We start from the raw sequence: 15,900 nt of genomic DNA on the forward strand, positions 1-15,900 counted from the left end.
TTTTTGGTTCTGGAAATTCTGTTATGGCTTTTATTTTTCAAGAGTCTGGTCTTATACCACCTTCGTTTTGTAATAAAACCCAAAAAATCAACTACTTACAAATTCGCATGTTAATAATTTCAAGATTAAATTTGCCCTTCTTAGGCATTCTAATACCTCTTTTAATTTGAAAATCATCTCTTCCCAAGATTTTGCAGGAATAAGTATATCATCCACATAACACAACACCTTAGTATTCAACAAGGGGCCTAGGACATGCAACTTTTGATGCTGAAACTGAGCAGGAGCATTTGCAAACCCAAATGTCATTCTTTCGGACTGTCCTGTTTCATCAGGAGTACTGAGGGCTGTCTTCAATGTCTTCTTTTAAACAGTATTTGCAAATAGCCATGGATTAAATCCACAGTAATGAAAATTTTACATCCTCCTAAACACTCTAAACGATCATATATTCGAGGAAAAGGGAACTTATCTTTTATTGTCTGATTGTAAAGTCTGCAGTAATCAATCACCACTCAATGTTGTCCGGTTGTTTCTTTACTAGTAACGCTGGATAAGCATAAGGGGATCTAGTTTCGGAAACTATCCGATTATCTTTTCATTTAGCAATTTCTTTTATCACATTATGTTCAGCTGTATTTGCTTTGTAGGGGCGAGAAGCTACAGGCTTCCTTCCATCCTTTTCCTTGATGCCCATTTTTATTACATCCATGCATCCTAATTCATTTAAATTAAGAGCAAAGAAATCTCTAAATTCATTAATAACTTCAAGATATCAGTTCTTTCATCAGCAAATTTTATATCAGCTATCTTAATAGGTTGAATATTTTGAGAAATATCTATTTCCTTTAATTCCCAATCTTCTGTTATATCTATTACCCTGGTTTCCTTTTAATCTGCTATTGTGTCCTATGTTCATAACTGGGACTATTTACCCTACCAATTAGTAACTTCCGTTACTGAATCCGGACTTCCATATGTGTTTTGAAATAAAATCAGTCCATGATTTATATATGGGGTTACAGCATGCACAAAGTTTATCCTGTTACTTCCATTGGTTTCTCAGCATATAACTTAATGTGTTCACACTCTATTTCGTTTTTCACTTGCATGAATGGAATTTTATTAGGGTACTGTATGTTAGACATATAACTTTATTGTGACATAAGCCAACCTTTATGTTAAAATAATGACATAAATGTTGGCTGCATGGCATGTATCGGGAGAGATATTTATAAATTAAAATATCTCTTCTGATACATTTCACGCAGCTGTGTGATCATTTAGGATAAACAAATTTGGGGTTGTTTCGATGTTTGTTGATAAACCTGAGCTTTAAACCGAGGTCACTGCAGATGTGGGATATACATTCTCGATTCCAAATATTTTTTTTTTTTTTTCCCCTTTCCGTTTGTATCGGCAATCGTAATTTCGAAGACGGAAGTCTTCATTAGAATAGTACTGCATCCTGTATCTATAAAACATTCAATAGACTACTTTGATCTTTTCTTTTATCATTCATAAATTCTTTGCGACTCTTTGTCTGGCCCTCAGGGTTTCTACAATCCTTAAGAGTCCTTAGATTTTTTGTAATCAATATTTGGTCCTTAATTTTGGCCAAAATTAGCAGAAGGTTGTTAATTTTAATCATCTGAAATTTCTGTCTGTTTTTACGACTGCCATTTTGAGTGTAAATTAGCATTTTGTAGGAATTTTTTTGGCGATTCACTGCCGTATATATGGTTATCTTTTGAATGCGTTCATGAGTTATAATTTGTTTCTATTTTTAATATAAATGATGGGATACTCAAGTTTCTAAGCAAGAAGTGAAATATAAGCATTTCGAAATTCATTTTTTCTAATAAAGAGCTCTTAAAAACTTTTTGCTTTTGGAAATGTGAATTCTTTTATAAAACAGTTCTAAATTTGGCGACTTTTCAACATTTTGGCGATTTTAAGCTTAGTTTCTATAGAAACTTTTTAATTCCGAGATTTGAGGCTTTTTCAATGTTTTTTTTTTTTTTTTAAACATTGTAACATTGATAAATTTCAATAAAATAATGGTAATATATTGAAATATTTAAAAAATAACATTAAAATAAAACATTTTTATTTTTTGGTGTCATATTATAAAGTTTCATTTTGGCAACTTATTATACAATATTTTGAATCTGAAAAATAAACAAGGTATAATGCTATAAAGCACAATTTACGAAACAGCTCTTAGCAAAAGCAAAATTAGTTATGTAATTAATTAAAAAGTCTTGTTTTTAATTTTTTCTTAGTAAGAGTTTTTCCCATGTAATTGTCTCAGAATATTCAAAATTCTCCGAATGTGCATCAGTTTTCTCTATAAAATTAATTTTATACTTTTTCCCTCTTTCTCCCCCCCCCAAAAAAAAAATTATTTCTGATTTTTTGCTGTTACAGAAACGGTAGGGATAATTTTTCTTTAGCATTTTAGACATTGCAGTTTAGAAGGATTTGAAGGCAAGATTTATAGACCCACAATTCTAGAAGATTTAAAAAATGTCTCCATGATATCAACACGTAGTGGATGTATTTTACAGAAAGTTTGCAATGAATTTCTTACTTTTTAGAGAACGTCTCCAAGAACAACAACAACAACAACAAAAATATATATATATATATATAATATTTGAATGTTTTACTTCTGATACTAGAATCTTAACATGTTTATCTTCTCTTTATTTTCTCTACTTTTCACTAGACACAAGCATTGAAAATATCAAAAATGCTTGTAATCTTTTCACATGGGCAGGCATTATAGAAAGGGATTTTTTTATTCATAAAGAAATTGAAAACTTGCAATTTAAAAGATTAATCTAATATGTCTTAATGTACCATACACATAGACATTTTCTTACTTGATGCAATCTCTTTGGATCCTAAATTCTGTTGTATAGTGCCGTTCTAAATGCTTCCAATGCCAGCTCTAAATTCTAAATGTTTTGCCATTTCTAGATTTTGTTGTTTAGTGTGTCATTTAATTCTAAAAATTCTGCTGCATCAGCTCTGTAACTGGCCTTTACCATATATATTTCTTCTGAATATTCACATTACTAAAGAAATAAAATAAGCCACTTTTTCTGTACATTCTAAATGCATTTAGTGTTTTTTAGAATAACAGAAATCCTTAATTAAATCCAAAAATTCTAAAATGAAAAGGAAACGTGTTGAAGAAAGAAATTGAATACATAAAGAAAATTATTCTTCAAAGATATGTGCAGTTATTATTATGTAAATTACCCAATTATTTATGATTTCAGCCTGTACTATAATTTTCCATTTCTATTTCCTTATATGGTAGAGTTACTGAGCTAGATTAAATTAAATTGTATAATCTTTGACCACTAATCCACATTTTTAGTTTGAATTTGACTGTTCTTGTTTAATTACGTCATTGTGATTGACTTTGTTAGCATCAGAACATGCCTTTATGTTTGTTCTAAGTTCATTTTAAATAAGAGGTTATTTAAACCTTTGTCTGATATTGTAGTTACTTTCAGACATAGTGATAATTTGCTTCACATCTCTCAGAGGTTTTGGACTATTTAACTTTTACCAAATCAAGTAAACTCTCATAGGTACATGATGGAGTGGTTGACAAGTTAGGAGATAAAGTATGCAGAAACTAGTGAGAGCATTGGTTTGCATATTGAGGCAAATCTCTAATTATTGTTAGAAAAGATGCTTAAAGAGAAGGAAATCGATATAAACTAGCCTAAATGTTTGAGAAGTCTTCAAATTAAAATGACAGATAAATATTAAGTGTTATTGTTACAAAACATAAATGTTTTGTAGCTTTTAATGTGTAATTATTCTAATATTTAAGAATCAGTGTCATAAATTACATGTATTTTAAACTGTGAAATTTTATTAGATTTTGATTTTAATAGGGCTTTCTTAACAAATATTGTTAAAAAATAATAATAATAGTGGCCATGTAAATCCATAACGACTAAGATTACCTATTTACCTAATTTAATTATTTATAACTAACTGCTTACCCTTAAAAATTATCTCTACATATTAAAGCGAGTTATTGCCTTTCATTAATATTCACTGTGGTTACAAGATAAAACACAGAAATGCAGAAATTCAAGTAAAACTTATTCTTTGCATCTAGTAAGACTTAAAATAATACAAAATAGATCATTACCTCTGGTGCTTGAATGGCTTATTGGAACTTGAAAGTATATTAACTGGGTTACAATCCCTGGAATTCTGCACAAAGCTATGACACTAACTGCATCAAACAGAGTCTAAATAACCTTCAACACTTGCTAACCGTGCCTACACCAGGCCTTTCGAGTTTGTTCTAATTAGCAGGTCTCTATTTAGACAAGCAGTAGCGGTGATAACATTCAGTCTTTTGTTATTATGAATCATGCTGATTATGATCTTACTTCTCATTTTAACTTATGCCGTTTGACATAAAATCTGCCTGCTATTTACTAAACCAGACCAGCAGTTCTCAACCTTTTGACTAATGTGTACCATCTAAACAAAAATTGAAAACCTTTAGTACCACCACTACAAAGTACTATTACCACCACCACCAATCTTGAACAAAGCTCAGATCGCATAAATTTAGGAGTGTTAGAGGAAAAAACTCAATTAGGATGTTGGGATTTTAATTTTTTAAATAAATAGTTAAAAATACTTTTCTTCTTTGTGTACCACCTATTTTTTTCTTGCATACCACCGGTTGAGAACCTTTGCTCTAGACTTATCAAGTATGTGACAAAATAAGACATAAAAATATCAACATAAAGCTAACTATTAGTAAAACGTAAATGTCACTTATCTTTCAAATATGTCCAACCTATTATAAGTGTAAAATATTTAATGCTACTTGATAAACTGCATGAACTTTATTTTATTGTTAAACTTATTAATAATTATGTTAATTCATGTTTAGTAATAATGCATACTACTTGGGGATCTATTTTATTTTTAGGATGGTATTACAAAAGTGAAATTCAGGCATAGAATAATATTTTTAATTGAATTTATTCAGTTCCCATTTGCTCATAGGTCCTTAATTTTTTTCATTAATGGTCCTTAAAAGTGCTTAATTTCCGTGTACAGAAATGTGTACAAAACCTGAGTATACTTATTTTCAGAAAAATTTTCTAGCATTGAAAAAATATTAAATTATCTATTACCTTTAAATTTCTAATGCAATATTAGAAATTTGTGCCAAATGAATCACTGAATCTCAAACCCTAAGTAATGTATTTACTCACTTATTTCTTCCTAGCTTTCTTTTTATCACAGGGTTCTGAAATTTTTAAAATTATTTACCTAATTTTCACCTTCCTTCAGTCTTTCACACAGTGAGTTTCCTTAAATTTTAAAACATTCATTCATGTAGCTGTCGTTTTCATCTTAATAAACTAATTTGCCTTGGATTTTGGGTGCATGGGCTCTGATTAATAAAACAATAACAGTGAACAGCTTCAAGAAAATGGGGCTATCTAATGCTCTTCATGCAGTATTTCCCCCCTTTTTTTTTAATACTAATTTTATCATCTGAAATGGAGAGGGGAAAATTAGGCAAAAATTTTAATTTACAAAGGAAACAGTAAAGTAAGAATATAAATGCAAAGTAATCATGGATAAACTACTAGTAACTATCATAATTTTATTTCTTTAAAAGAAACTTGCATTTCAATAAGAATCCACATAATTACAACATTTAATTAATAAGTTATCTCATTTCTACTTTTCTATAACTCTAATTCCTCCCATTCTTGCTGTCATCTTTGCTACTCTTTAGGCCTCAAATCTTATATAAATAATTAGAGAAAATGACTATGCAGCTGATGGGGCAAAATTGCAGAGTGAGTATCGATTGGTGTTTGCTCACTTTACTGGGTCATTTTTTGTATTAGGCTGGCATAAAATCCAACACTTAGATACGAAAAGATTCAGCATGGCCTTTACAGGTAATAAGCAAAAGTTTGCCTTTTGTAGCATGACAAAAACAATGACTATGTGAATGAATCCATTTCTAAAGTTTTGAGAAATTATTGCATGTGGTAAGACAGACTGAATGGTGATGACTTGCATGCTTCAGAAGGTGACACAAACTGCAATTTTAGAAGTAGTAAATGCTTTGAGATGTAGGGAATAGCCCTGGACAATAATAGCAGTGGGTGAAATTAAAAGCATAGGGAAGCAGGAATGAAATTATCTTATTAGGTACTGAAATGCTAATACGAGGGTTGGAACTTTAATAGTGGCAACACAGCTGAGAAAACGCTATGCAACAAAACCAAAGAATATCGCGTATACCACATGTGAACTACATACCTACCTTACCTCTCAGCAAAAAGACTCGTCCTGCCTACGTCACGCGCATGCGGAGTGACGCGAAGAACGGATCGTTGTATTAGCTCGCGGTCTAAAGTAAGTGTTGTCAGGATGTTTTCAAAACAAGAACAACAATGTTGGATAAAAATTGAATGTGCCAGAGGTTGTACAGCACGACAGTGTCATCAAGGGCTTCATGAGGCTTGCGGGGAATCTGCATTGCCTTACAGAACCGTAGCAAGATGGGTGAAAGCATTCAATGAAGGATGGCAAAACGTGGCAGACATGCTGCGGCCAGGTCGTCCGAGTGTCAGCGATGCAGACGTGCAAGCTGTTGCCGCACTAATGGACAGTGATCGCCGCCAAACGATTCGTCAGCTGACCGGACAAACAGGATTAGCGCATACAACTGTGCTGCACATTCTGAAGGAACGCCTGTCCATGAGAAAAATTGCTTCACTGGGTTCCACATCAATTGATGGAAATGCAGAAATGGCTACGATACGATGCTGCCCGAACCCACCTGGAGCGCTGTGAGCGCGAAGGAGATGCTTTTTAATGCTGGATGAGACTTGGGCCCAATCGTACCAGCCAGAACTGAAACGGCAATCAAACGAATGGCGTCGTCACGGGTCACCACGACGTTCGAAATTTCGTCAGAACCCCAGCAATGTGAAAGTTATGGTGATTCTCGTGTACGACTGTGATGGTGTCATCCTAAGGCATACCGTTCCCCCACAGCAGACCGTCACTGCGCAGTATTACTGCTCATTTTTGGAGCACAATCTCCGACCAGCTTTGAGAAAAAAACGGCGACACTTTCTGCAGAACGCTTCTCTCATTTTGCTTGACAATGCTCGGCCGCATGCAGCGCAAGCTGTGACTGATTTGTTGATTCAATGGGGCTGGGAAGTGCTTTACCATACACCATACTCCCCAGATCTAAGCCCTTGTGACTATGACTTAATTCCTAGATGAAGGAACCACTTCGTGGCACTCTCTTCCAAACTGTTCCTGAGATTCTTGCGGCAGTAGACCGGTCCATTCAAACTATCAACAAAACAGGCACTGCTACAGGTATTCTACGACTTCCACATCATTGGAAATGGGTTGTACACAATGCTGGCGACTATTGAAGGACTGTAAAACATGGTGACATGAATCACTTTTGTATTCCTTGTAAATAAATAGTTGCCACTATTAAAGTTCCAACCCTTGTATTACAATGCATTAAAGTAGGTTTCTTTTAAATAAATAATTAGTTACCAATAGTTTATCCTTGAATATGTTTTATTTGGTATATTCTTACTGTAATCACATCTTACAAAATTAAATTGATAGAACAATTTTCCTCTCTCGATTTTCTTACTATAAAATTAATAAAAAAGGGCAAAAATTCTGTGAGTAAACATGGTAATACCCCTATCTCCCCATATATATAAACATGTATCTTCATGAAAAACATCTGAAGAAAACAAATGACATTTATCTTTAAAAAATTATTTCAATAAACAGGATGAGAATTAAGTTTATTTTTAGACTTATGTTATATGAAATATGCTCAATTGAAATAAGTTAGAAAATTAAGTTCAAATAAATTTTAAGCCAAATTATGTATTTAAATTGCAGTAATTTAGTTGTAGTAATTAATATTAATAAAAAAATAGCATATTTCGTTCAGAAAAGTATAAAAAACTTCCTAAAAAATTGCAAAAATTCCCAACATTTGGGTTTATCTGATAATTTTGAAATTTATTCCTTCGTTTTGCATTTAGAATTATAATTTTAATGTTTCACAGAAATTTGTTTCTGGCTTTAAAAAAAAAATTCACTTGTCCTAATAGATAAAATACATTTTTGTACTTTTTGAAATTTTCCAGAATTTCTACTTTACCAAACAGGACATTTGAATTTATATATAAAATTAACATTAAAAAGTTAAAACACAGATCAGAAACTGCATAAAATTAAACTAATAATTATTACTAGTGTCATGCAAAATACTATTAAATTAATTAATAAATTAAGAGTGATATTCCACATCTACAAAGTTTATAAATTTTATGTTTAAATATTTTTTGGTACAATTCGGTTTTGGGGACCGTAAAAAATTGCAGCGAAAATGCATGTGCAAAAGCGCCAAATCTAGCAAACTCTCGCCCATTAAACAGCACGCCAAATCTTGCGAATGCGCTGATTTCAAATTGCGTAAGTTTTAGATAATTCTATATTTGTAAGTCGCCATTGAAATACTAGTTTAATTTTTTAATTCTCTTTTTGATAAAGCTATGGATTTTACAATTTGGGAATTGCCGAGTGAAGAAAAGTCTGCAATAGAATTTTTTCAAAAAAAAAAAGGCATCATTCATGATAGAAAATTGTGTTTGAACAATCATGAGATGAAATTATGCTTTATCGATGACTCGGTAGCAAAATGGCGGTGCAGGAAAGAAAACTGTAATGAGAAGAAAGGATTGAGAATTCAAAATTGGTTTGAAGGATCGAAAATTCCCTTCCTTACAGCCGTTAGGTTCATCTATTTTTGGTGTCAGGAAATGACATCTGTTGAATTTTGTGAACTTCAGCTCAAGATGAACCACAGTGTAGTTGTAGACTGGAACAGTTACATTCGTGAGGTGTGCGCCTCAGCTTTAATTGCTCGGCCCAAGTCTAAAATTGGCGGATGTGGCAAAATTATTGAAGTAGACGAAAGCCTTTTCAGTAAAAGAAAGAACAATGTTGGACGTGTTCTTCCGCCCCAATGGGTTTTTGGCGGATTATGCAGAGAATCAAATGAATGTTTCTCAGTCACTGTTCCAGATCGATCGGCGAAAACCTTATTGAGCATCATAAAGGATAATATCGCAGAAGGAAGCATTATTTATACTGACTGCTGGAAATAATACAAGTCAGATGAACTGCAAGATGCCGGTTTTGAACACTTTACTGTCAACCGCAACTACAATTTTGTGGACCCAGAAAGTGGGTGTTATACACAAACAGAAGAACGGCTGTGGGGCAGTGCTAAATGGCGTAATAAACGCCATCGGGGCACTGCTCGACAGCATTTTGATTCTTACTTGTCCGAGTTTATGTACAGACATTTGCACAAAAAAACTGAAATTTTTTCTGCTATGTTAGAAGACATAAAAAATTTTATGCCACCCGTTTAATTGCAAGTATATTTAGCCTTTTTTTCATAAAGTAATACAAAATTGTATTATATGAAATTAACATCTCATCTAAATTAAAATAAAAATCTGAAATAGGTATTTACTATTATGTTTCCATTCAGTTATTTTAGCCTTTTTTATATAAATAATAATAATAAAAAATTGTATGATGTAAAATTAACCTTTTATCTAAATTAAAATAATAATCTGAAACAGTTATTTACTTTTATGCTTCCATGCAGTCATGTTTAGCTTTTTGATATAAATTATAATAATAAAAAAGTACTATATGAAAGTAAGTTTTCATCTAAATTAAAACATCAATCTTAAATAGCTATTTATTATTACACTTCCTTTCTTGCGTTAGGGTTGCCGCAATTATTTTTGGCAGCACTGGCATCAACAATAGTTTGGCGATTTTTTACGGTCCTCAAAACTGAATAGTACCTATTTTTTAAATAAATATTTTTAAAAAAAGGTCCCTTGGAATACTGGACATTCTGCAACTGCAAATTGCTTAAATTATAAATACACTTCAGGTCTTTCATACCATTGCTTTTCTTTTTGCATTAGCAATAACAGAAGCAAGAAATATTACCTTCAGTTACTGTATAGGTATTTTCTCCCTCCTCCCATCATGCCTTTGTTATGTAATGATAGCACACTCGACGTGTATTCGAGAGGTCTAAAAATCAGACCCTTCTAATTTTCTTTTATTTAAAAGATATTTGCATTCTACATTAGTTGTTACTAGCAAATCATTGGACAACTAAATGGCAAGCTGTAAGTAAACTAATGTAGCTTACAAATACGTAGAATTTTATATCCTGCATTAACTTACAGTTTTTTGCATATTTGTATCATTTGGTTTGCTGGAGCATGGCAAAGCATGTAAAGCTAGTTGCCGAAAATGACGCATGTAATTATGGAGGGATTTGTAAGGAAAAGTGGCTTGTATTGACATTGTATTTATGTATGTTTATATTGTTAATTCTAAAATTAATGTTTTATTAAAAAATTATTATTATTAATTGATTTTTAATACTGACCTACACATACAGAATGGTTTTAAATTCCGCATAGTCACAATTTGTTTTTTTAAAAGAAGTTACTTTATGATTTGCATATTATATTGTATGTTTATATATGTTTAAAACATTATAAATATGCAATGGCAGTTACAGAGTTTAATAAAACTTGTAATTTATAAAATATTAATGAAATGATATTCTGGGGAATAAAGTGCAATATGTTGTTTTTGTTCACAACTACCGTTACATTAATGGAGTTACCCATTTATGCCTATCGCTCCATTAATGTAACGTACAAATACGTAGAATTTTATATCCTATTATATCGTATATCTATTTTATATCGTAGTGCTAGAAAAATATTTTAGGTCGTTTTCACTTTTTCCCTGTTGATATTAATATACTAAAATATATGGAATAACGAAGTTGCACCTAGTCAGGAAAACAAAACATTACGAAAATTATCACATGATAAATTTTTAATCAAATGTAATTACTTCATTTTGGAATTATAAAATTTTCATACGATATCACCGTTTCAATTAATTACTGCTGATTGTATAAAAAATACTGGTTATAAATAAAATGGTCAATTGAAGGCTTAATTTTTTGGATTCACAATCACAAATACTATTATTAAATCTAGATTTAGAATAAATATTTTGCACTATATTCAATGTAGATAGTGCATGCGCTTGCTAGATATTCATTCTAGTACAAATTATCCTGCCGTTAGACCAAAGAATATTTAGAGAATACATATTCTTAATATATATTAAATATAAAGAATGGAATACATATTACGAGCATCTTAAATAGAATACATATTATAGGTATTGATATGTACTAGTAGCAAGGGCTAAACGTTAAAATACTGGTTCAATATATATAACAGTGTAAAGTGCATAAGAATTATCCATAAAACTATAAAATAAATAACAATACTTCAAACAGTAATTATGAAAGATTTACGTAACACTCAGGAACGTTACGAACACACAGGCAGCCATGTATATATCTGCTACTATCTTTAAAGTAATTATCATTGTTTTCTCCTGATTGGCTGAGATCCCCCCCCCCCCCCCCCCGCCTTGCTCTCCAATCGGTCACCTGATCCAAGTGTTCAAACCTGAAACCTTAGTCTTTGCATGTAAGTGTACTCTTAAATCGTCTGCGTCCGGCACAGTTTCATTTCGGTCTGTTTACGTTACAGGAAATTCTCATGTAACATTTTAATTTCTGTAACTTTACAAAACTTTTGCTTGTAAAGAGCGACCCTTTTTTTTTACAGTGTGCAATTTAAAAACTTTTTGAACAATTTGGGGGGTGAACACATAGAACAATCGTTTGTACGGGCTAAAATTTCATCTGTTTTATAAAAGTAGTTTTGTAAAAAATAAGTTTCAAAACTACATAAATAGTTTAATTTTTGTGTTAATTTTGAATTATTGCTTTTAAATTAATTAATTGGTAGTTATTATTTTATATTGAAAGTTTAAAACTGATATCGTTTGTAATTAAACTCGAATATGCTTGGAACGAAAGTAATTTTAATAAGTGGTGAGTACTGTACTACGTAAAGATTTTTATCGATATGTTCTATATGTGTGTGTAATGGAAATTATATATGTTATATATAATAGAAATTCTACAAGATTTTGTATACGAGATCTGCATTTTGCAAAATTTTATATTGATCAGTATTTTTCAGAATAATATCCATAGAAATGCATATTAATTAAGAATCTTTTTCCTAACTAAAATTTTATTTTTAGTTATGTACAAATATAAAAATTTTGTTTTTTCATTTGTGTACAGCTCCTCATTAGGATCTCCGATTTTAATATCGAATATCTTCATCAGTTTTGTTGTATGAGATTCAAGCATTTTTTGTTTTATTCTGAAATTTTTCTAACAAGTATTGGGACTGGAGGGAGATATGAAAAGTAAAATTTCATAATTTTTACTAAATTGATTTCTTTCAACTTAAAATTGCAAAATTTCAACGTGCATCATTTTAAACAGTTTTGTAGTTGGAAGTATATGTGTACAACCCACACAAAAATAAAAGCCAGGTAAGGACTTTCGGGGCACTGAGCATTAAACCGTTATGATACAGCTATTAATTAGTATAAGAAATAATGGTTAAAAAATTGTATACTTAAATTATGCTTTCCAAAAACAGAGGTGTTAGATCATTAAGGCAGGGAAGAATGCTCATGTTTTTTTTATTTGATGATATATTAATGCTTATAATAGAAATTTTTTGGATTTATAAATAAAGAAAGATTTACTTATTCATGAAATTTGTTACATTGAAAAATTTTTTTAATAAATTTTACTTTTATGGTAGAAATATGAATAATTTTTCATTTAATACTACCGAATTCAATAAATCAGTTTAATTTTAAAGCTAGAACAAGTATATTTTCTTTTATAGATTATGTGAAACAATTCTTTTATAGAATGCTTTTTCAAAAAAAAATTTTCTTAATTACATTTCTTCCTCAGATAAGAGAATAAATTTTCGTATGTGTTTAAAAGATCTTTGTGAAACGGAGAAAGCGAAATGTTTGCCATGCAGCCATTTTTATCCTGAGGAACGTATTCTTCAGTGGTTTAGAATGGTAAGTAAATGCCATCGTCGTTTAAAGGTAAATGCATGTGGATGTTGTTCATACATCTGCATATGCAATCTCATTCAATGTATTTTGTCTCTGTTCTCCCATAATTTTTTTTTAACCATGCTTAAATATATCTTATTTATTATTTTGTATAATTTAAATCTCAATTACAGAATGGTACTTGTCCCTTGTGCAGAAAATCTGCAGCAGCCTTCTGAAGCGGGAACTGAAACTTTTATGATGTTTTGAACAAGACATGTATATATAAGAATTACTTCAGTTATTGGTCATAACTTTTCCATGTAAATAAATTTTTTATATTTATCAAATACTTTGAAATTCTTTTATAACTGCATTCATTTAAACTTCGTGTCCCTTTCAGAAAGAAAGAAAAAAGTCCACATTAGACCTAAAACTGCAGTATCCAATAATGAAAAACAATAATGTGAAAAGTCTAAAATTATCATTTTAAAAAGAAATGGTGCTATTTTGTTATTTTTACAATTTTTCATAAAATTGCATTTCTTATCAAATTTATTGATTCATTTTGTATATTATTGCTTAAGCCACAGATAATTTAACAGACTCGCCTCTAACTCTCCTATAAGTGTTGTATCAAATTCAAAAAACACTCCATGAATTCAGATCTGGGGATGCGAGGCAACTCTTCTTTCTACATAAAACTACCGGACTTCCGTAGGAGCTGCTACTCGGAAGAATTATTTTATTTGCCAGCATCTGTTTAATATGTTCCAGGATTTCTTCCTTCACGTGGTCTTATTGCTAAGATCACACCTTAGACCGGACTGGGGGAGTATTTCCTACATCTGTCTCGTGCTGCACGACCTGACAGAAACCAGGTTTCTCATTGAATACTTTACAAAATTTTCTTACCAAATTTTTCATTTTCTTTTTCTCCTCTTTCTGAAGATGGTTGAGGTCAACATCTGGCATGGCCCGCTCTTCTTCTTCAACAGTATCCATCCGGACCTGTAAAATAGAGTTCTAGAGTTCTTAAAATTAAATTTTGCACTTGCTGTACATTAAAAGTCAACCTCCAAAATAACTGAAGTTAATAGGTCTTTCACTACCAGAAAATTAACTTTTTATATCTCACTCTTTATTTGCATGTGCAGCCCTACTTTTTCCAATGCAGACAACACTGTTTTCCTTAGGCAGCAATTAAACTATCGTAATGGCGAAAATTCCTTTTAAAGAAGTCTTGCTCCAAAAAGCTGCATTGCGCTGCAGTGTCCAGTAAGGCAGTAGTAGGGACATTGTTCAATAAAATATGAATTTCCGGCAAGGAACAATTTTTGTACAACTACCATATTTAATTTCTGAGTTTTTTTTTTCTTGTGTGTGTGTGTGTGTGTTCCAGGGGATGACCCGGCCCTCTTCTCGGCCGCCCTGATCAGTTTAAATCCCTTGCTTCTGCAGCTTCTTACTGTGATCTCCAAATACTTTCGACTAACCCGTCTTCTTGTTATCTTCTTTTTCAGGTTTCCCCGCCTGCCAATAAGAATTCTGCTTACTTTGAGGTTTCTGTTGAAATGAAAACCTCGAATACTGGCGGAAGTTTTCTGAACATGTGTTTTCAGCAGCTCATTTACTTTGGAACTTCACAGCCAGCTGAAATAGGTTTTCCAAGGTCTGGGCATTTTTCTACCTCCAGGAAATCTTGAATCAGGCAGCAGGCTAGGCAAAATCACTTTGATTAATTATCTGGCTTTTTTCCAAACAATAAATTAAATATTTGAATTTTCCAAAGAATAAAGTCCATCAAAGCTTCGACGCTTGTCTAATATTTACTAAATAGCTCTGCCTCCAACTTCGCTCGGTCTTTGACTATGGAAAACATTGTCAATAGCACTGTTTTAAAGTTTTCCCATGTGTCATTTTCCGATCTTGGATCCCTCAACAAGAACATTCCAATACCCTTGAACCAACTCAGGGCCTGGCATTTTAGGTTAACTGTAGCAATTGTAACTTTCTGCAGCTTTTTTTTTTTTTTTTTTTTTTTTTTATGTAAAGTAAAATGCTGATCCAGCTGCTCGCATGGTTTCTACGATGAAACATAATCCCTCCATAGGGTTTGCGGGCGACTGCGAGATTCAAAAGGTCGGAGGGGTCAGCGTAAATTTTTCATTTTCCAATGGCATGGTTCATCAAAAATGCTTTGGGCATCAATGTAGGTTTCCTTGCTTTTATCTATTAACTAAGTGTTGAAAAACCTAGTGAACTACTAAGTGAATAATTGCTCAAGTCCAAAAATAGAAACTTAAACTCAAGAAGGGTTAATTATCCTTTATTGCTCAAAATAAAGTTGGTCCTTTTCTCAGGACGTACAACAAAGCCTTAGGCTTAACTCAAAAATGTAAGTTGGCTTCTAATATTAAATTAGCTAGCGAAGCTATCAAGGGCACGTAATACGGGAGCATAGTAACAGCTTAGAGAGACGTAAGCAAACACACGCTATTTAGGAATTCTAATTCTGTCTCTCGAAGTCAGTGGAACATCGACTTAAATACTACTCCTTGTAATTTGTATTTAACATGATTCTAAAAACTCAAGCTGAAGCTACAAGAGACAGGAGAGGAGCTTTAACTTAAAAATAACTGTTATAAAATTAGGATATACCTTACAAGTGCTTAAATTTTGAAGACGTAAAAGCAGCATTTCTATCACTTAAAATTTTCTTTGGTATTTGAATTTGAAAAATTTGTCTTA

The 15,900-nt window shown here is 31.8% G+C and overlaps 1 protein-coding gene across 1 annotated transcript in view; it reads left to right on the forward strand.

Moving 5' to 3' along the window:
- The window catches only part of LOC118205950 (uncharacterized), a 57,571-nt gene extending 44,072 nt beyond the window's left edge, over positions 1-13,499 (forward strand). Inside the window, exons 8-9 of the mRNA XM_085826412.1 lie at positions 13,058-13,173; positions 13,344-13,499. Of these exons, the coding sequence (XP_085682538.1) occupies positions 13,058-13,069 (12 nt within the window). The 3' untranslated portion in view covers positions 13,070-13,173; positions 13,344-13,499. The remainder of the gene's footprint in view (positions 1-13,057; positions 13,174-13,343) is intronic.
- The last annotated feature ends 2,401 nt before the right edge of the window (positions 13,500-15,900 follow it).

The sequence above is a fragment of the Stegodyphus dumicola genome, chromosome 11 (genome assembly GCF_044657685.1).
Source record: "Stegodyphus dumicola isolate Sdum_Otavi_A_Nest chromosome 11, ASM4465768v1".
Classification (NCBI taxonomy): Eukaryota; Metazoa; Arthropoda; class Arachnida; order Araneae; family Eresidae; genus Stegodyphus; species Stegodyphus dumicola.